The 21,836-nt window shown below is 55.4% G+C and overlaps 1 protein-coding gene across 8 annotated transcripts in view; it reads left to right on the top strand.

Moving 5' to 3' along the window:
• DGKZ (diacylglycerol kinase zeta) overlaps positions 1–21,836 on the top strand; it is a 49,463-nt gene that overhangs the window by 8,858 nt on the left and 18,769 nt on the right. For 4 of the 8 annotated variants that reach the window (XM_051620391.1, XM_051620395.1, XM_051620394.1 and 1 more), the window contains exons 2-5: positions 18,799–18,907; positions 19,609–19,704; positions 20,462–20,539; positions 20,848–20,904. In XM_051620391.1, the coding sequence (XP_051476351.1) occupies positions 18,799–18,907; positions 19,609–19,704; positions 20,462–20,539; positions 20,848–20,904 (340 nt within the window). Of the gene's footprint in view, positions 1–6,441; positions 6,541–10,689; positions 17,976–18,798; positions 18,908–19,608; positions 19,705–20,461; positions 20,540–20,847; positions 20,905–21,836 lie in introns of those variants that run through there. The other 4 variants (XM_051620393.1, XM_051620390.1, XM_051620388.1 and 1 more) reach the window with 3 other exon arrangements.

Here is a 21,836-nt window from a genome sequence, read left to right as displayed (position 1 = left end):
TTTCCCTTGTTGCATCCTGTACCCTTTGTCTCTCAGGTTATTGCTGTGCAGCTCTGGGCAGTGTCTGGCTCAGTCTTCTCTGTGTCTTTCTGTCAGGTAGCTGAAGATGGTAATAATATTCTCCCTTAACCTTCTCTTCTACAGGCCAAGCCACCCCTGGTATCTCAGCCTCCCTTTGTATCTGATAGCTCGTGCCCCCAGCAGTCTTGTGGCCCTCTGCTGAACTTGCCACAGCTCATCAGCATTTTTGGCATACAGAAGGGACCTATAGCAGGATGCAGTGTTCCCATGTGGTGTCACAGGTGTTGGGTGAGGAGAAAGGGCCACAATTTCAACCTCCGCAGCCAAGCTGGAGCTGGGAGTGGAGAGCTTGCAAGGTCACCACACGATAGAGTAGTGCTCTTCTCTGCTCTGGTTTCAGAGCTGGTGGCAGTGGCTGCCTGCAGCTCCTGGCAGTCTCCGGCCTGTCCCCAATACAGCATGGCATCTCTTTTTGGCTGCTAGGGGTTGAGGCTGCTGTTCCTGCAAAGTGTAGCAGAGCCTGCATTGAGGGGAAATTCTCCATGCATGAGCAGCTTTCGGCCGCATGGACACATGGGGGAGAGGCAAAGTGGGATGGGCAGGAGGTGCTAAGCTGAAGGGAGCCAGCATGCTTGCTGGGATGGCTAAGAAGTGCCAGGTTGTTTGGTGTGTGGATGCTTCTCTCACTCTGATGATGGACCTGGCTTCCTCCAGCTTGGGATGATAAATGTAGCACCCAGAGCTGCAGGGGAGTGATGAGAAATTCCCACAGGCCTCCAAAAAGGAAAGGGCTCCCACACATACCTGTGGCAGGTGGGCTTGGTGGGAAGCCATGCAGGATAATTGGCTGCACACTGCCAAATTCGTGCCCACCTGAGCATCAGAGCTGAGGGTGACGTGAAGTCCCACCTCCTCTGAGGCAATTGCGGGGGAAGGCTTTGCTGCACTTTCTTTTGGCGAGAAGTACAGCTAGTTCCTGTCCCCCGAATGCTTTCCAACAGCCATCAGTGAGGAACCCTCTTTGATTCTGGGCTTTAGCCAGGATACATGTGAGCGGGAAGCAGGTATAGAGGAAACTTGGGCAATGGGCAGAAGTTTTCCCCACTAGAGCAGTGAGTCTCTGGAGAGCCCTAGCTTCAAGGAGAGAGGTCTCCCAAAGTGGGCATGTACTGCTGGGCTCTGCCTGCAGCCACACTGGGAGGCATGGCCATGGCCAGATGAGGTACGGGTCCACAAAATGGCCAGAGAGCCCACCTTGTCCCCAGAGTAGGTGAGCCCTGAGGGAATTTGAAGCAAAAGAGGGGCAAGCCCCTGAGCTCTTGCCTCCAGTGGTACATTAGTCTTGTGTTTTGCAAGCGGTCTTATTTCTGTACCTTGTAATTGTCTTACAGGAGGGTGGAGTAATTGGCTCCAAAGCTGACAGAGACAAGTGCACAATACATGCATCCGGGCCATGGATGGGTAATTCTTTTAATTGGGCTGATAAAGAGATTGGGGCTGATCAGATAATAGGTGGTTAGGATTAAATTTCCTTCCTAGGTGCCCCGTTTCTTGTGTTGTGAGTGAACAGCACAGTTTACCCTTTCCGGGGGGGGCTTGGGGAGGGAGTACATGTGCCCCTTTCTTACTCTCCCCCATGCCAAAAGAGTGGAATGCTAAAATGGGTCTTCCTGTGGACTTCAGGGTCTTTAACACATCCCCCTTCAGAGGAGGTGTGTGTGATGGCTGGGTCTGCTGTGGCAGCATAGCTGTGAGCGTAACCGCCATCAGGGCAGCCAGTGGGGCAGTGTCCCTGCAGAGGGTGTGGGTCCAAGTTTTTGGCTGTGGTTCTTTGTCCAGCACCATAGCCTGCACGTGAGCACAGGGGCACCTGCCGTTGCCCCAGGGAAGGTCTGTGGGTGGCATGGCATGTGGGTAAACGGCAGTCGAGAAACTGAGCAGAGCACCCGCCTACGTCTCTCTGGGATGTTGCTTCTTACTGTCTTTCTTGCAGCTTGATAATGACACCCATGTGAAAGCTGGGGGAGATGTGCCAGTGGGATGGTGGCCCAGCCTTCCTCATCCCCACTCTGTGGGGGGTGGAACCGTCGTGTCCCCCCCAAACCTGCTGGCCCCTTGGCTGATGAGCAAGGCTTTGGGTGTGCTTTCCCCTAGGATGTGTGTGGTAGAGGGGCTGTGTGGTGGGGTAAGCCCCAGGCACCCTAGCAGATGGTGGTGAGGAGCCTGAAGTTTGCAATCTGCATGCTGGCAGGCTGAGAGCAGCACTTACTGCGGGCCAGGCTTTTTCACAATGCACCTTGCTGCCAGCTAGCTGTTGAGCAATCCTCCTCCATGCATGTAGCTTTTGCACGCCTCTAGCTCTGAAACCTTCCACCCTCTGCTCCCCCTCTAGCTCATAGGTGATGGGTGGCATGAGCTGGGCCCAGGCCAACGACACCAGCTGTCCCGGGCATTGACACTTGGGCTTGTTTGCAGGACAAATGGGATGTGCTGGGAGAGCTGTTGCCACTGCCATGTTTACTTTTTGCTCTCTGCTCTGGGTCTGACCTCCTGTGGGGTGGGTTTGAAACTTTTGATCTTGTTGGGGGGGTGGGGGAGAAAGCACTGGGCACACTGAGCAGCCGTGCCTGTTGGCAGCCAACACAACCCCCCGCTGGGGCTGTTGGGATGAGGCAGGGAAGGATTAGAGTGCGGGGGCCTGGCTGCTCCCATAGGCTGGGGCCTTCCCTGGCATGGTCCCTGCCTACCACGTGTCTAGTCTCTCCAGCCCCAGGCACTTGCGGCAATTCCACTGCCCTCCTGAGATCAGAGCAGGGGCTGCCTCAGTGCCCACACTGGAGAAGGTGGCAGGACCTCTAATCTGATTAAGAGTTGGAGCATCCCTTCCAGGAAACCCTGTAATCTCCTCAAGGGGCTGAGAGGAGGGAGTACAAGGAACCTCTTCCCTCCTTTTAACAAAAATGATGGGAAGAGAGAATGGCAGTGGAGCAGTAGGAGGGCACTGGGAGCAGGCACAACTCTTTGCAATAAAGACAGTGTTGAGAGCAGAGAGGCAGGGCCGTGGATGTTGCAAGGGGAGTGAGTTTGAGGGCTGTTTGATTGTATGGGTCCTCTTGGGGACTAAGAGCAGATGCACTTAGGGCAAGGCCAGCCCTCTAGGATGGGCGGGATGCTCTTGTGGAAGGCAACCTGAGCTCCAGCAAGCAGTGGGGGATGCAGTGTAGGATTTCCTTCTCTCATCATGGTGTCATGCCTGGGGAGCAGACAGTCTCCCCAGAGACTTGGCAAAGCCTCTAAATGTGACTTCCAGCTCCGCTCTTGGTGGAGCTCTGGTTTCTTTTTCCCAGGTGACTCCATGAGCTGAAGCTCCTGAGCTAACTTTCAGCCACACATTCGCTTGCCTGCTGGCTCAAATAAACAGGTACTGGCTTTGAGATGCTGAGCTCAGGAGCAGAGCTGGGGCTGCAGGCTGAGGCTTAGGCTCCTTGACCCGTTGGCCCATAAACCGCCATTTTCAGAAGAGATGCTGTCTGGTGGGAGGTAAATTGCTTCTGCCAGAGATTTTTAGAGGCAGAGATTCTGGTGCAGGACCTACTCAGGGACATGGACAAGGTGTGGAAATAGGGGAAACCTGTCCTGCTGGTTCTTGAGCTGGCACCAAGCTCAAGAGGAAAGAAGACAGGTAAGAGGTAAGAACCTCTGTCTTTGCGATCCCAAGTCCAGGAGCTTTCCCCAGATCTGATCTCCAGTATTACAAAAATAATACCCCATGTTTCTGTTGCAACTTGCAGGCCCAGCAGCAGCTGCAGTCTCTCTCTGGGAGGTGGGTGGCTTTCTTCTTCCCATCAGGACGTCAGGTGGAGGCTTAAGCTCTGCCGAGGCAAGCAGGGAGACTGTGCTGGCCAGGCCAGTATCCAGGAGGGGTGGAGTCCTCCAGTCCATTCCAGGACCTCTGCTCTTCTCCTGTCTGTGGTTTAGGGGTTGATGCCTGGGGGCGTTAACTTTGTAGTTAACTGTGAGCTCTGTCCCCAGGGGAAACTCTTCCTCATTGCAGCAGGGACTAACCGAGAGGACCTCTTCCCAGCCCCTGCAGTTTGAAGACAGTAGGTGTTAATGGGCCTCAGCCTTGCCTGCTTGGCAGGTTGTGCTGTCTGGGTTAGGCTGTCAGTTCCAGTTTCTACCTGCAGCTGTTGCTCCAGTGCCTGGGAACGAACAGCCTGCTCGAGCTTTGCCCATCTCATGGCTGTCAGCCTTTCCCAGTGGTTCAGGGCTTGGGGAAATGAGCCAAGCATGCCCTGTCCTGGAGGAGACCTGTGCAACTAGCAGGGAGCAGTGGGAACTGGGAACCTGTCTCTGTGGAACTGGGGGATGCTGCCTAAGATATGGGTGCAGGACAGTAGGTACATGGCACTGGTGTGGGAAGTCCCTTTCCGGGGGCAGAGTTCTGGCCAGAGGTAGTCCCACCTTTGGCTGCCACCCAGTCCTTCACACACCCTGAGTCTGTGGGAAATGCCTTCAGTGCCTTGGAGGCTGCTGCCGGTGGGTATGGCTGAGCTGCTGCTCCCCTGGCATTGCCACAGGATGCCAGCTTGTGGTGGGCTCTAGCCACACCACAGTCTGGTCCCAGCCTCACAGGGGGTGGGGGGGCCACTCCCAGCCAGAGAGGCATGAAAATTCCCCCTAGGACTGGCAGGGAAAAGCCTGCTGTTTGCCCCTTCCCTGGCTTGTCTCACCCCATCTCCCTTGCCTTGCTTGCCAGCCACCATTCTCTGCAAGGTAGGAACAGTCTCGGCTCCAAAACATGAAACACTGTGGGTTTGCAGAAAGTCAGGTGGTGCTGCTGGCTGGCTGTCCCAGGAAGTCCGGGGAGCTAACGAAAGTCTGGTTTCTGAGGGTTTTCCCCTCGTTTTGGCGCACCTTGGCTCCCACAGGAAGCGTGGGCGTCGGAACAGCCCGTCCCTTGCTTACCGTTGGCAGCCCATGTGTGAATCTGGAGCCGGGGAGTGGGGAGACTCCTTCTTGCCTGCTCCCCCCTGGCTGGGGGTGTCTCACCTCCTCTCCAGAGCAGGACACACCAGCGGGATGAGGACAGAGAGTCGTGGGGCAGAAGAACCTGAAACATCTCAGAGCCTCTTCCCAAGCTTCTGGCCTCTCGGCACAGCTGGTAGCCAGCCTGGGGAGGGAGTGGGGGACTGTGCACCCAGCCACCTACCAGCCCCTTCCTGTGAAAGTTCCCTCTCAATCAGATTATCTGTATCTAGTCCTGCCTCTCTGCCCTGGCCCTGGCTGCGAGCTGCTTGGATCCAGTGTTAAGCCTCTTACCACCCAAGCCCGAGGTCACCACTGAAGGGGACATGGCTTGGGGCACTCTGGCAACAGGCACCCAGCAGCTGCCACTGCTGAAATGTGGCGGGGGGTGTGTGCGCAATGTTTTCTGTGGGGATTTTGCACCCGTCAGAGGCTAGCAGATGGCAGGATTAAGTTGTGACAGGGCTTCTGTCCCATGAGAGCTGCCAGGGTGTATGGTTAGAGGTACCCTGCTCCCCAGCCTGGCTCCCAGCTGGGCTGCGGGTTGGCTTGGGGCCAGGAGATGCTTCAGCAGAGGCTGCCAACAAGGACCCCCGGCCTAAGCTAGAACAACAGTGTTACCCGCCCACAAGTTTTTTTGTCATTTGGACGAAGCAGATATGGTGGGGATGGGTGTTGAAGGGCTCCCAAGAAAGGTGCTCTCCCTCTGTGCTGTGTCACCAAGAGCTTTGCTCCCCAGCTCCTGGCTCGTGGTGGGTCAGGGCTCCCAGGCCCTGTATGCAGGGGCCACAGGATTGGGAGCAGGTGAGCTGCCCTGCCCTGCCCAAACAATGCTCCATGCAGGCTTGGTGAATGCCTTAATGATTTATTTGAAATTCAAATCCATGCCTGGACCCAGTGGTGGAGGTGAAGGCTGCCAGGAACCTAGCTGGCACAGGGGAGGAGGAAGGGAAGGAAGCTGGGCTCCTTTTTTGTGGCAACCTGGCCAGGTCCTTGAGCCATGCACCCTGTGAAGGTGCAGGGCCTGGACACCCTTAGGCTCTTGCACCCCGCTGGGTTGGGCTGGAGGTGACTCTGGACTGGGCTGAATTAGTATCCAAGAAGTCCAAGCGTGGTGCTTGATGTTCACTGACTGGCTCCAAAGGGAGAAATAGCCTTGTTGACCCCAGCTCCATGAGCATGTTACCTGCATTGACCTCCATGCCTGACAAAATGGTGGTGGCTTGGGTGCCATCAGGGCACGTGGGGTCTAAAAATGCCAAGGCTGTGGGGAGAGCATGCCATGTGGAGGGATGGCACCAGGGCAGCAAAGCCATGGAGGGGGAGGACAGTTCTGGGCAGCCAGGCATGTTTATGGGGAGGGCTTGCTGACCACTTTCTTTATGTCCCTAGACTCCACCTGCCCCACAAAGGTGTCTTCCCTTGTCTCCAGGGCAGCCAGCCCAGCCGATGGGGATCCAGGAGGATAAAGCACCGACCAGCGGTGTATAAGTACGTGGTAATTTTATTGGCTTGCACAGGCTGTGCAGTCCCAGCAGCTGCCGCAACAATTTCTGCTCAAGAGCTCTCCTCCCTCCCACATCTTGCCCCACGTCACCCTCTTGTGTGTGCACTAACAAAGGCTGCCAAAAGCTGGGCTGCCTGCCTGCTGCCTGTGTCACTAACCTTGTTCTAGAGGGCATTTTGCTGCCAGACTTTCATCAACTAACATGGCAGCCCCCGTTTTGCTGATGTTTGGGGTGAAGGTCAGTTGAGGTCTTCCTCCTCTGTTTTGTTGTGGGCATGAGGGCAGTAGTACCTCAGTGCATGCTGAGCATTTTGAAGAACTAAGGTGACAACACCGGAGGGTGTTTTAGCCAATGGTTGAGGCAGCCTGAAGTTCAGTAGGGCTGGGGCTGCTAGACATGGTGGGAAACCAGAGCCTGGGAGGCAGTCATGATCGCTGGGATGTGGTTGCTGTGTGGGAGCCAGTGACCTCCACTAGCCATGGTGTTGGGGGCTCATGAGTGCTCCTTAAGGTCATGTGGTGGTAGGGACAAGTCTGAGGCCCCATTCCCAGGCTCTCTATGCCATGGTCTTTGTGCAGCAGCACATCAGCCTGGTCAGGATTTGGCTGTGCTTGTGTGAGTGCTGTGCAGAAGCACTGCTGTGGAAGACCCCTACTGAGGACTGCGGCTTCGTGGCTTCTCCTAAACGATTTTTCTGGGTATCACACCACCTGCATGGCATTCTAGGCCTTTCCAAGTTTCTTGCTTGGTCTTCAGCAGTCCTGTGGTTGGAGGTGTCTGGGGCGAGAGGCAGAGTGCCTGGTTCATGCTCTGCGGAAAGGAGGCAGATGGGATTTGGAGAAGCCCAGAGCGAGGTGGGTTGAACACCAGAGGGCATGGTCGCTCTCCGGAGCTCTGCTGTGCAGCTCTGGTCCTTTCCCCGGGGCTTGCTTAGGCTGGATGTTGTGACATGTCCCCTCTCAGCGTCGCTGGCCTTGTCTCCTGGTTTTGCTTTCCTCTATTTTGCAAGGAGCTTTTGCAGAGCATTCACATGGAGCTGCTTTTGTGCTGCCGTGGGTGAAGGAGCTGGTGAGTTTGCTGGCTTAAACTTGTCAGTTGCTGCTGTGAGCTGGCTGGTGCTCAGAGGCAAACCTTCAGCCAAGGCAGCTGTTAGCTTGTTGCTACATGGGCTGGTGTGTCCTGGTAGCACTCAGAGCCACACAACAGCACCTGCCCAACCTCTGCACCTAGAGCCTGGGTTGCTCTCCCTGGCTCTGGTGGTGTCTGGAGCACATGTTGTCACCCTGTGGGAGTGGGAGCAGAGAAACTGGGGGAGCAGAGCAAGGCAGCCTTGTGCTATTGCTTTGTGGTGAAGTGTTAGCCCCTGCCAGGAAGGAGGAGAGTAGTTTACTCTCTGCTTTGGCAGCTCCTCTTTCCCTGGGATCTCTTCTCCAAAGGATAGCAGGAGAAAAGAGCCCATCGAGGCTGCAGAAGCTGGCAGTTGTGAGGATGTTAGGATGAGAGAAGAAAAGGAAGCACGTTAGAGCAGATATGCCGAGGGCATTTGGAACAAAAAATGGCGGAGGAGAAAAATCAACGTTTCTTGCCGTCCTGTTTGTAGCAGAGGGACAAGCTGACATTTAGCAAAACCTAGAAGTGATAGATTTAACATTACTAAAGGGGGTTACTTTAACTTTGACATGATGTGGGGGAGGAAAAGATTTGGTAGCTCACTGCCATGAGGTGAAAAAGTGAAACCAAAGATAAGACTTGATATCAGTAACAGGGTCACAGTTATAGCAACAAATACATTTTTGGGTGGCAAGTTGGCACGTGCTTTGCTTAGTCATGGGGTCATGGTGAAGGCTTGGGACACAGAAATAAGAGGTGTTTTTCCTGTCTCAGCCTCAGGTTTTGGGGGCTGGGGGGGTGACTGGAGATCAGGTTTTTTGGGGGTGCTGAGCAGTCTCCCCCTTGCAGACACCTGCAGGGGCTGCCACTTGTGGTGTGGTTTCAGGTGCGTGGGACCAGGGTCTCCTTGCTTGGAAGGCCTTGCTCAGGCTGTGTGGGACTGGGGAGCCTCTCGGCTCAGAGCAGTGGTTTCTGGTTAAACACAGCAGACCGAAACCTGTGACAGCAGAACAGGGTGCTGAAGGTCTCCCTCGCCACCCATCCGCCCATGTGCATGTTTGTGTGGTAAGAGCTTACTAAGTCACAAGGGAAGGAAGACGAGCAGGAGGAAGGCTTGCTGGGCTGGCTTGAGGAGAGGGTTCTTGGGCTTTCCATTCCAGCTGCTTCTAGGAAGAGGGATTTGGAGAACTAGTGACCTGGTGTCTTGCTGATCTGCTTGGCTTGGAAAGGATTTTGGGGCCAGGTAGAGTCTGTCCTGGGAATTGCTCTGGGCTGTTTCCATTTGCAAGTCCAGGTCCTGCTGTCCCAGGAGGGAGGTGAGACTGTGATGGGGGTTAGGAGCAGCAGGTGGTGTCAGAGGGGTCTCTGTTGTGCCTAGACTGTGAAGGACAGGGAGAGCAGGGTGGGCACGGAGCAGCTGGAGAGAAGCTGCCTTCTGGAGAGCAGCTGGCCGAAGGAGAGGCTGGGGATGAACTGCACATGCCTCTTACTGGGCTGGACAAGCAGCTAGTTACAGCAAGATTTTAATTTTCTCCTTGATAAATAGATCAGAAAGACATCCTGCCAGTGCTAGTGAGTGGGTCTTAAGAGAATGGACTGGGGACACTTGTGCAGCCTCTCCTCCACCACCCTCCTTCTCCTGTGGTCACAGCCAGCACCGGGGCCATCCTGGGGCTGTGAGGATGCCAGCACCTGCTCCACTGCTTGTGCCAGCTAGCCCTTTCCTGGCACTGGGAAGGGAAATTGGAAGGATGTATACCCTGTGTAGGGAAAGAGGCAGAGCCCACTATCCTTAGCAGCTGTGAGGTCTGAGGGGAGAGAGGGCTGAGCAGGAGCAAACATCTTCTTGCCTACCCATAGCATCTCCAGCCCCCCCTTCCCTTCTGGTGCTCTGAGAAAAGGGCCTGCAGCAGCCTGGGTGGTGGAGGGCTTTGCGCATGTATCCTCTCTTGCCCCCGGCTCCTGCTGTTTCAGAAAGGCCATGCTTCTGTCAGGACAGAGCCAGCAGCAGTGGTGGTAGCTCAGCCTTTGGGCCTGGCTCCCCTCTGGTTAATGGTTTCCTGTGAACCTCTTTCAAGATACCCATCGGGGAAGGCAGCTGGCTGCCTTCACCACGCTGGCAGCAGCCTCCCCTGATGTTTTGTTACGATCGTTTTACTGTAGTCTCGCTCCAGGCCCTGAGGATGCTGGGCATGGTCCAAACTTGCGTACGCATGCTCCTACGCACAGAGAAGAGCTCCCCGTCTAATTTTAGCCGTGACATGTAGGCAAGTGGACAGGGCAGGCAGGCGGAGGCAGGGTGTGAAAGGACGAGGTCGCAGCTGCAGCCGCCTGCGCCGACTCACCACGGCCCGGTGCGTGACTATCAGCTCCCATTGCTGGGAAATGACCAAAGCAACAATAGCTTTGTGGGCATCGTGGAGTGAGCCAGCCTTGGGTGTGCCCCCCCCACCCCCCTTCTCTGCAAAGGCCAAAGCAGAGATGGGTTTTGTGGCCCCAGAAGGGAGCTGGGTTGCATTTGGCCTGGGACAGGTCCCTGAGGGCAGCTGGGGGACCTGGATAGCAGTGAAGCGTCACGGGGAAGTCCCCAGCTTGGCTACGAGAGGTCCCATGATGGGGTTGCAGCAACAAGCGGAGGCAAAAAGTTCCTGAGATGTCTGTGGAGCCTGCTGAGACCAGACTTTGTCCGTAATTAGGAGCAAGTTACCTCCTGTGCAAGGGCACGGACGTAGGCTGTCCACAGCAGGCTGCCCTCCTGAGACCCCTCTATCTTCACTGAGGTCCCAGGGAGGAAGGAGAGAATTGCCTCCTCGGTGGGTTCCTGCCCTTATCTCCTCTTGCTGCTCCCGAGGGAAGCGGTGGCATCCCCAGGCTGCAGCGGGGTGCTCGGAGGGCAGCTGGACGCTGTGCGGGACTCCTCTCTTTCTGGCCCCCCCTTGGTGCATGCGCCTCTGGCCGGGGACGAGCCGGGCTCGGGCTGCCCGGGGAGGAAGTGCTGTTGGTTGTTTTAGCGAGCGCTGTCAGGACGTGCAGCGCCGGGAGGAGGCGGAGGGAGAAGCCAAGCGCTCGCTCTCCAAACTAGGGCTTGGCTGGGGAGGCTGCCCGGGCGCTGCTGCGCGGCCACCGCCACCCCTCGGCACCTGCGGGGACCCCTGCGCCGCTCCGGATCAGGTCACGGGGGGCTTTCCCCACGCTCTCCCCTTCCCTCCTCCTCTTCCTCGTCGCCCACGTTTTGCTGCTTTTGTTTGTGCCGGGCGGGGGCTGGGAGGGGGCTGGGAGAGCTGGCCCTTAGCTTGTGGGTATGGTCTGAACGAGTACCGGGTTTTATCTCGCTGGGGAAGGTCAGGGGAAAACAGACCCTGGAGTCATTCCTGGGGCTCTCAACCTTGCTCCCACTGAGGTGTGTTTGCTCCTGGAGGCTGAAGTGAGCCTGCAGGGCTACAAGCGGTCTCCAGGGCTGAGGCAGGGACTCTGTGAAATGCAGCTGCTGTGGCACTCGGTGGCACCTGGTGTTGTTTGTCCTTTGGAAGGAGGGCAGCAGTTTTCCCTGCCGGAGGTGTATTTCTAGCCTCCCAGTCTGCTGCCTCTTACAGCACTGGCTGCATCCTGCCAGCCTGTGTGGCACAGGGATGGCAGTGGGAAATCCACAGGTGGCAGAGGAAAACAACACCCCTGCTGCTTTGCCTCGTCGCTTGGCATCTCCCGTAGTGCTGGTGGCAGTGAGACCTCCTTCTTTTTCTGGGAGCAGTGAGGTGCCCTTCCCAATCCCTACCATCGGCTGGAGGGGGCTATGCATCTCCCATCTTTCTGTTGTCTGCGTCTGTAGCAGAGTGCTCTCTTGGATTTGCTTTGGGGAATGCAAAGGTCTCTGCATGCCTTTGGGAGGTCCAAAGACTTCCCAGCCCTGGGCATGACTTTATGTGCTCTGCATCTGCTGTGCTGCAGCTTTATCTTTACACCAGGTTCATCACCTCCTCCTGCATGTTGTCCTGCCCAGGGCAGCACTATGGCAGGATGTCATCCCCATGTGCAGGGACGAAACTCCGGGCCTGCTTGGGAAGTTTGGATCAGACAGCTGAGCTGTGGGCCCGGCCTCCCTTTAAATAGCATGTCCCTCTTCTGTGGGAGGCACAGAGCTGTGTCTACTGAAGAAAGGGATCAGCCTGGGGGAGGACAGTGGGAATCTTCTGAAGACACCATGGGCTGGGCACTGAAACTGCTGGGGTGCCCTGCTGATCCCCCTGCTGCTTTGCTTCATGCATGTTGTTCTGCAAAGGAAGCTCAGAGAGGAGAAACTTTGCAAGTCCTTCCCAGCCTGTGCTGCTGGTCCTGCTGATGGGACCAAAATAGAAAGTGCATGGCCTGCCTCTCCCCCGACCCTAGCTCTGCCTCAGTCACAGAACACTGCTGGTGGTTGCTCACCCTTTGCATTTCATCCCAGATTAATTCCCTGCCTAAGGCTGTCAATCTTGCTGTTTGGCTCCCCAGCCAAACACAGCAACAGATTGTTTAAATCAGGCCTTTTGGGTCTCTTGATAACCAGGAGGCAGACTATTTACTGTAGTGGCAAATAAACTTCATAATGTTATGATGGTGGAAAGTTGTCAAGGGATATGAACACCCGGAGTCAGCCCAGGAGCCTTCAAGGAGACAGCTTTGGTTTAAATTAAGACAAAACACTGTCTTCCATGGATTTTGGGAAGGAAATCACATTGTTGTAATGGGAACATTACTCTGAGCCTCAGGGCTGGCAAACTCTTGACTTTATGAAGCGTAAGTGGAGGGGCTGAGTTAGTCTGGCAGATCCTTAAAGCACATCTCAGGTTTGCCCTGAGGTGGTGGTGAAAGGGAGGTTGCACCACAGTGTCATGCAGAGCTTGGGGAGAGACAGGCTGGAGCTGCCACCAGACAGATACGGGTTTACGCTAGGAGTTGTAAAAAAGTCTCAGACTCTTCTGCTCTCCCTGTTCTCCCAGCAGTCCAAACTTGAGAGCATTTTGTGAGGGCCAGGCTGGAGGGTGGGATGGCTGATCCCTTTTGCCTTGCCTTGGTTGAGGCAGAGCCAGTTGGTGGGTACTGTCCTCAGGTTGCTGTGTGGCTGTGGGCAGTTCCTTCCACCTGGTTTTGCCCCTTGGAGAAGCTGCAGTGTTTTATTTCTTTACCTTGCCTACAACACCCTGCAAGCAGCTGCTGGTGCCCGTTCCTTGTGCTCATTCAAAGAAGGTGGCTTAGAGGCTGCATCTTCTCCAGGTGGCATCCCCAGCTCTCAAGCGAGTGTGAATACCCTGAAAGGGGTGTGGGGTTAAAAGTCATTGGTCATGTCTCACCCCTGGTGTGGACTGCAAGGTGATCCACCCACGGCACCTGTAAATCAGAAGTGATGCCTGACTGGTGATGCTGAGCTGTCGCTGCCAGTCTGAGGTGTCCCCTGAAATAAGCCCCATGGGTGAGTTTCAATTCTGGCTATCTTGTTCAGGGATCCCAAACCCTTTTGTGTCTGGGGTGTGTCAGGGTATTTGCATCAGATCCACATGCTGGCACTGCTGTGATGGCATGGAGCAGAGGGGTGTAAGTGTGGGAGCAGGAGACGGCAAGTTGTGCTTTTGCATGGCCATGTGCAAGAATGGTACGAAGAAGCCAAACTGACATTGCTGCCTGTCCCTTCCTTGTGCAGTCCTGGGGCCTCCAGGCTGGTCAACCAAAGTGGCCAGTAGAACTGACAGGTTTCTGTGCAAGTTAGTAAAGCCCTTAGATGTTGCCTGGGAGGCCTTGCTCTCACTGTCTATGCCCAGTAGCCCTGGCAGGGGTTTCTATGCAGCTCTCTGCAGAGAGGGTTGCTAGGACTGTACATGTAGAGATGTCAGGGCTGGGAGGAGGTCTGGACAGACCATCCCTGCCCCTGTGCTGGGGGAGCCTCATCTCTTTTCTCATGCTTGACCCAGCATGGGGGAGCTCCTGACTCTTGTTTTATTTGTGTGATATAGGAGAGATTACAGCTGGAATGAAAATTTTGGGTAGAAATAAACTGCATAGTTTGGGAACTTGCTAATTGCTATGCACCTCACTGCAACCAAAGCCCTGAGGGCTACACCACATCTTGACCAGCATGCTCCCTTCCCCATCTGGTACAGGGGAACCTTCCTCAGCAGACCTCATCTATGCAGGTTGCTCTTCATGGTGCAACAGAGTGGGCTGGCCAGGGAATCCGAGGGAGAGGAGAGGTCAGTGACTGATGCCTGGGAGCAGGAAAGGAACAGGGGACAGAATCTCAGCAGGGGTGGTGTGAGGACAGCAGTGTATATGGGAAGACTTGAGTATCAGAACACTGAGGTAGTGTGAGGTGGTGCGAGCTTGTGATGGAAACTGAGGCTGAAGGCAAGCTGTATTCAGCAGGGCAAGGATGAGCAGCTGCTCCCAAGATGGGCTCCCAGGCTCTTGTCCCTTGGTTCCTCTGGTGTCCTGGCAGGGAGGAGACAGGCCCAGGAGATCTTGGTGTCAGTCAGGGGTTGCTATTAATAACACACTTTCCCTGTGGTCGAGTTGTACGAGTCAGGTGTCCTTGCCAGGGGAAGAAAGCTTATAAACTGAAACAGGTTCCTGCTTGCACTGCCAGCTCCAGTGCCACAGCAGCTCCCCAGCACCTGCAGCAAGCCGAGATGCAGCCAGACACCATCAGGATGGGCCCTCGTCATGGAGCAGGGCAAACTCTCAGACTTGTTTCCCCTGCTGTGGCCCTGTGGTTGGAAAAAATGCTTTCCAGTCGACTTAAGTGGAGGTTTGCTGAAAGGTCAGGAGGAGCTGATGGCATTTTTCAGGTCCAGACTTCTCTAGGACTGCAGGCTTGTGTACATGGGGGTTTGCTTCAGGCTAGTGCAGCAAAGCATTGTTGCTTGCCCACGCCCAGGACATGTTCCTGCTTCAGCAGCATCTCTGCCCACTGATGCCACGCAGGGAGCATAGGAGGCTGTGGAGATCTGAGGGGTCTGGTTAGAAAAAAAAAAACATACTACCCAGGAGATCCAATTGCAGATCATGAGCAGACCAGAACTGCTGGCTCCTTCCTCATTCACAGAAGGAGATTGAAATGATAGAGCAAAGCTGCTCACAAGCAGAGTTGATATCCTAGTGCGTGCAGCAGTACTTCCTTTCCCTCCCACCCTGCAAATGCCAGGCTGCCTCCATCCAACCTCCTTACCTAACTGAGCTGAGCGATGCAGTCTGCAGAGCAGCCACAGGTGCCAACTCTTCTCCATCTTGTCTCAGCTACAAACCATGTCACTGGTTTGTAACTGTGGGGCACCCCCAGCAGTCAGTCCATGTGCTCCACCAGTGGCAGCTCTCAACACCTGTGATACACCATTTGGAGCTCAGATTGGAAAAGATGGGGTTATCTTCACCATCGTATCTGGGCTGCCATGTGCTGCTGTCGTGGGCCGTCAGAGGGTTGCTTGGTGATAATCTTCACCATTGGTGGCCAGAGTGTGAGTCCATGTGCCACTTGCAGACAGCCCTGAAGATAAAAAGGGCCATAATCAGCTAGTACCCAAACATAAATGTCAAGCCAAGGTTGTTCTAGCAGATTTCCTCACGAGACTGTGGTGCAAAAAGGAAGGAAGCAGTGTTGAGAGATCCTCCTACCGATAGCAGCAGCTCAGCAAGCAGTACAGCAGCTTCAAACTAGTGGAATATCTGGGACAGGAGGGAGCATCCATTCAGCTCATTCAGGGTATAGTTGGACAGTTCATCTCTCCCAGCAGGTGAAGCCAGCCAAAAGGGGTCTGCTGTAGTGTGCCACTATCAGGTAGTGGGTTTTTAAACACGTTTTTGTTCAGATAATTTTTAACACCTATTGGTAATGATGCAATTTACTGTGCATCATCATGGAGACAATGGGGAGAATGGAGCACTGCAGTGTCAGGCACAGGCTGGAAACAGAGTGATTAGCAAAACATGCATTTGCCCTCTGCAAAGATGCACAGTCCTTGGTGGTGTCATAAGTAACCTGCTGCTGACCATGTACCTCCATTGCTGGCTGTGGTGAGACTTAAGAAAACTCTCCAACGAGGTTGTGTTTTGGTTTCACTTTCAGTTTAGCCAGGCTTTAGCTGCCCCGATGTTGCTCTTTGAAGGGCAGTGGTGTCCCCTCCCTTCCCTCCCTCCTTCCTTGTGCTATGTTACTGCTTACAGGCATGGCAATGAGTCTGTAGAAACTGAAGAGCTGGTTTCCTTGTCTACCAGGCTGGACGAGACCAAACCAAGCCAGGTCTTCACCAAAAATACAAACTAAGCTTTGAACTCATCTAAAGAAATAGGGATACAGCCCAAAGGGTTGCTTGTGGTGCAAGCACTAATCAAAAGCTTCAGTTTGCATTCCAGAAAGTAACACGTATGTCCCATCACACATGCATATCCCAAACATAAAGGAAAGCTTCTGACAAATTTGCCTGTTCACTCAGACCTCAGGGCAGTGGAGGTTTTGGCAAGGGTGTTCTCCTGAAAGTTGTCTGGTATTGCTGACCTGCAAGCAAGTGCATAAAAGAGCATGAGGAGGAAGGTAGAAGCAAGTGTAGCAGGTGCCAACCTTACTGTAGTGATGAGGGGTGTGCCTGTACCCTTGTGATGGATAGAGGAGCAGCCTTGTACAGCATGGAAATTGTTGAGAGTGATGGTGCTGGCTTCTGTGTGCCTACAGACTGCTGTGATCCAGAGTCCTCTGTCTTGGGAGCAACTGAAGAGCCACAAGTTTGCTTCTGCCAAACTGTGGGTCTTGGTGTTTTTTTTGGGTTGCCCTTGAATAAATCCTCTCTATTTCGTGACTAAGAAGAGGCAGCAGCTGGAGGGTGGGAAATGAAGCTACTAGCTCTGGAGGAGGGGAGTGCTGTTGCTAGCCAAATTCAGCCTCTTCTGCTCCAGCTGAGCTGCCTGCAGTGAAACCACCTTAGCGCATTCTACCTGTGGCCCAGGGCTTTCCACGGGATGCTGCAACATCCAGGCAGTTTGTCAAGCTTTGAGGGCTGGGCAGGGAAAGCTAGAGAATCCCAGTTAAACTGTTTCCACCAGGGGAGGGACGTTTTCAGCAGGACAAATGGGATGATTTTCAATAGCCTTGCTCTGTGTATACTTGCTTGATTCTTGTATTTCTTTAGGTCTTGCAAGGGAGTAGTTTTGATTTGCTGCAAATTCAGTGGAGCTGGTGCATAGGCAGTATGGTTCCCCCAGGGAAACCAGGCAGGCCAGTGCCAAGGGAATGAAGGAGAGTGGTGGGTGTAGTCACCAGAGCTGATTGGCACCTCGGGATGCAGGGCCTGTGCTGATCCCACAGCGGTGAGCACAGGGCATGGCAGGTCCCAGCCAGTTGGCGATGCCTGCCCTGCCTTCACAGCATCTGGGTCCCAGCCCTGCCACATGCCCTGGGTGGCATCAACACGTCCCCTCTCCCTGAGCCTCTGTCCCCTGCTGTCCCTTTGCCTTCCTGCCCTGACCCCGGAGCCGAGCCCTGAGACTTGGGGGAGCCTATTGAATTCCTGGTCTCTGTGTTAACAGCCACCTTCTGGGTGCGATGGAAACCTTCTTTAGGCGGCACTTTGGGAGGAAGGGGCCGCGGCGGTCCAGCGCGGTGGCCGTGCCCACGGGCAAGGTCAGGCGTCGCTCGCAGGCAGGGCTGCCCTCTGCCTCGCTGGCCCAGCGCCGCCCAGCCCTGGCCTGCCTGGGCCTGCCCCAGCGCCCCGGCGCCCGCCGCCGCTCCAGCACCACGCCGCCCTGCCTCAGCCCCAGGTTCGCCGTCCAGACGAAGCGCGGGGGCCGGGCACCAGCCGTCGACACCCACCTGGTCGGTCCCTCCATCCTCCTGGCCAGCCTGGTCCCCACCGGAGAGGAGGGTGACGGGATGCCCCGCCGCAGCAGCTCCAGATTCGAGTCTCCGGAGGACAGCGGTGACGGCGCGGTGGCGGGAGCCGGGCGGTGGGCTGAGGAGAGGTGGCTGGCTATGCTGCCCCGGCTGCGGCCGCTCCAGGCCGGGCGGCTGTCGAGGGGCCCCCGCTGCCTGCGCCGCGCCTCCTCCCACCGCCTGCCCACCGAGGTCACCTACGGCCGGGGCGCCGAGGGCTTGCCAGGCCGCTACCGCCGCCTCAGCCAGCGGCGCCGCTCCAGCGACAGCCCCCGGCCCGGGCTGCTCCCCTCCAGCCACCTGCGGCTGCTGGCCCCGCGCTGCCCGGGGGCAGCCAGGCACCCCTCTGCCGCCCTCCCCGAGTGCTTGGGAGCGAAGCCCACCCTCCACGCCGCCCCGGATGGCTGGAGCCCCCGGCTGCTGTATGTATGGTGGCAGTGTGCCAGCGGGCAGTGCCCGGGGGAGGGGAGGCTGGGTGCAGACCCAGGCTCGTGTGGGAGGAGGGAAGGGGCTCAGTGCCATCGTCCCCAGCTGCCATCAGTGTTCTGCACTGCTGCTCACATCCCCCAGGCGTTTCCTGCTCTGGCCAGTGCTATCTCTGGTGCTCTCAGTGCAGCCTCTGGGGCTTGTGGGCATCCCCTCCTGCCAGCCCAAGGCCAGAGGGACATGGCAGACCGGGTTTTGGGCTGGAGATATGCACTTTCTTAACATGGCCAGCTCTACCAATCCTTTCCTCCACCCTGGCACACCTGGGTGAAGCTCTCCAGCCCTGAGCAAACAGCTGCTTTTTTTCTGGCTGGTTGTGCTGGTCCCCAAAAACAACCTGGGCTCTGAGGTGCCTTGGTATGGAAGAGCTGCAGAGAACTTTTGTGGGGTAAGGGCTCTGGGTTGTTCCTGCAAAGGCAGCCCCAGCACCACTGGAGCTTGGTGGACCATTTCAGCCTGTTTTGACACAGACCTGCCATCCCTGTCAACCCAGCAGGCTCAGGCTGTGCCTTTTGCAGGATGCAGAGTGTGTTTCGCTGAGCTGTCAGTAAAGTTACCAGGACCTCTTAATCTCACAGGGCTGCCTCACAGGGGCAGGTACTCCTTGCCTGGAGGTGCTGGGGATTTGCCTCATTTCCAGCGACTTGGTCCTAAGGATGCTTTTCTGTTCCAGCCTCACCATCCATACTAGAAGCAGGCTGTGCTTTGCATATATTTCTCCTTCCCTGATCTAATAGCTAGTCTTCCTGTGTCTTTCAGGAAAGCCATTGCCAAGTCCAGCCTCCAGCACATGGTAGCCCAGCCAAATCCTGCACTAGCCCTGAGGAGTGACTCGGAGAGGCAGATACGCAACACTGTGGACTGGAGCGTAAGTTACAGCATGTTTTGCTGGGCATTGTATGGAATGGGCTTCTGGCAAAGAAGCAGTAGGCTCTTCCCATGCTGAGGCTTACCAGGTGACTTCAGCTTTGACATATTTATGGCCTCCACCATTGCCACCAGCTGGTGCCAGCGTCTGTGCTGCTGGCAGCACCCCTTTATGCTGCAAGGCACAGGTGGTTCCTGGGAGGGTAACATAGTTATTCACCTGCCAGCTCTTCTGCTCCTGGCATTCAAGGTCTTCTAGTGGCTGGGACGAAGCAGCAGGGGCAAGACCCTGCTCCTTCGCAGGCAAAGCCTTGCAGGTTTTAAGCCACATCCTGGGGTCATAGGACAGAGGCTTTTTTAGGAGAGCCCTCTGCATTGAATTTGCCATGATGCCTCTCTCATGGAGCAGTGGAAGCAGCCCCCCTGTGCAGGACACTGCAAATGGGCTGTGGGTCTTGGAGCTGGTTACCTGGGGCCCTCTCATTTCCAACGGCTGGGCCATGGCAGCAGTTTTGTGAGGTTTCCTTTGCCCAGATGTTGGCCCTCATTGCTCTGTGCATCTTTTCTCCTAGCTTATTCCTAGCTCCAACCTCCCACACCCCAGCCTTGTCCCAGTATCTTGTCCTTCACATAAAGCATTTTAGGGGCTAGGACGCCCATCCGGGCTGCTCTCAGATAAACCCGTTGTCTTGTGCCTTTCAGGAGACTGCGGTATATGGGGAGCACATCTGGTTTGAGACCAATGTCTCTGGGGACTTCTGCTATGTTGGGGAACAGAACTGTATGGCCAAGCTGCTGGTGAGTCACCCGGGGCCATGTGGGCTGTGCTGCCACCCGGCGGAGACACCGCAAAGTCCCTGCTGCTGGGGGAAACGTGGGAGACTGGGGGGCTGCCAAGGCAGGGAGTGTGTCCCTCCTAGCTCTGCGTGCTGGAGGGCTGTGTTCTGGTGGGGCTCAGTTTGCAATGAGAACCTGAAACAGGGTTGCCACTCATCCAGAGGTGGTATGAGGGTGATATTCCAGGCAGAGGCTGTTGGCATCTCACACCCTTAGAGGGACAATCTGAATCTAGGATCTTTCGATAGAGGAGAAAAATGAGTGCTGGAGACCCGGGCCTGCTGCCTCCTGACCTTGCAGGCAGCACTGATCTTAGAGGATTGCTGCAGTCCTCCTTCCCAGCTTGCAGGCTGGGTCTTGCTTGTGGTGCAGGACACAGAGCACTGACACCATCCTGTGCCTGCCCGTGGGTCTTACCGTGGGAGCCCGGCAAGTACCTCCCAGACCAGCTTCCATGGTGCTCTCAGGCAGCGTCAGTAGACATCAAGGACTGGATAGTGGGAGGGCACCTCCCTGCTCTGTTCCAGACTTGACAGCATCTGCTCTAGGCACGCACTTAGATCTCTTTGCTTGCAAGGAGACTAGGTGTAAAAAACTTTCCTACAGAACATGTTCTGCTTCCTGAAGATTGAGGAGGTGTGAGGGAAGGCTGAGCTTGCCAGCCTCTGAACACTGCTATTTATATGCATGTTTTTCTTCCCCTTTTCTTATCCTCCAGCAAAAACCTCTCTCCAGGCGTAAGTGTGCAGCCTGCAAGATTGTAGTACACACACCCTGCATCGAACAGCTGGAGAAAGTGAGTAGAGCCTGTTAAGCCCTCTGTGTGGCTTGCAAAGCTGGAAGTCTTCCTGGGCAGTGGTAGAGAAACTCTTGGGTAGTGAAACACAAGGAGACTGGGGAACATAAAAGAGGGGTCTTCTGAGGAAACAATACCAAGAGGAGCCTCTAGCCCCATTTTGTTCAGTAACAGATAGGTGAGAGGTTTCACGGCAAGCATCAAACATCTCCAGAGGTTCTGGGCCTGCTAGAATAAGACAGAATCCAGTAGGATTCCTTTGCGTATGATGGTTTTACTGATTCCTCGTATGTGTGTTCAATCTACAGATAAATTTCCGCTGCAAACCTTCCTTCAGGGAGTCAGGATCTCGGAATGTACGAGAGGTGAGAGATGTGCCTGGACACTGCTCACATCTGCCTACCCTCACCTTCCCTGTTTGACAGCATCTTTTGCCACCAGTGTGCAGGCATCATGCTGCCTCCTGGCTCCATGGGGATGGTGCAGTAAAAGGAATGTTTCTTTTCAAGGCAGCAGCACAGACTGGGTGTGAGGAGTGAGGAACCTGCAGGCAGCCAAAGCAGAGCATCTGCTGCTTTGCATGTTCTAAAGCTCTGGTGTCTGCATGGGGGGAAGCTGCAAACAGTGTCTTCTGGGAGAGTTTTTTCCCTGTTGTGCTGGTCCTCAAGCAAATAGAGGAGACTGTGGCAAACAGCAGATCCCCGAGTCTCTCACAGTTTCGAAAGGGACAATCCGGGCTCACTTCTTGTTTTAGCACTCATTCCCATCCTGGGTGCTGCAGGTACTGCAGGGAGCAGTGGAAGATGCTCACAGTGGTGCTGTTGGACCCCTTTATCCTGTGTTTTAATGTACTAGGAGTCATTGGTGGCCTGGGACCTGTCTGCTGAGCTGCATTGGTGGAAGCACCTGTCAGCCTTCATGCTTTGCTCTCTGGCCTGTGGAGCCAGCATAGTCCCCACAGTGCTCTGGGGTGGGTGTGGATGGCTCAGACATGAGCCATTATGGTAACACAGCTGCTGCCCCCACACTGTGTTTGTGTTGGGACAGCAGACGAAGTAGGCAAAAGGTATTCAAACACAGGGCTGCTTGCTCAGAAATGTCAGTGTGACACGTTAAGGTGAAGCTTTCCGTGTCACTGTAAACTTTTTTTTCAGTTCTTCCTTTGATTCTCTGTCCATGCAGCCCTCCTTCCCGTGTTACTCTTAGTCCAGCTCCTTTATTTGACCTTCAGTTGCTTTTGCCTTCTCCCAGAGGGTAGGGACTGGCACATTTGAGCAGCAGGCGTCCTGCGAGAGCA

This window comes from Apus apus, chromosome 5 (assembly GCF_020740795.1).
Source record: "Apus apus isolate bApuApu2 chromosome 5, bApuApu2.pri.cur, whole genome shotgun sequence".
NCBI classification, from domain to species: domain Eukaryota; kingdom Metazoa; phylum Chordata; class Aves; order Apodiformes; family Apodidae; genus Apus; species Apus apus.
Note: the sequence above shows the minus strand (reverse complement) of the source record. Positions and strands in the feature narration are given on the sequence as shown.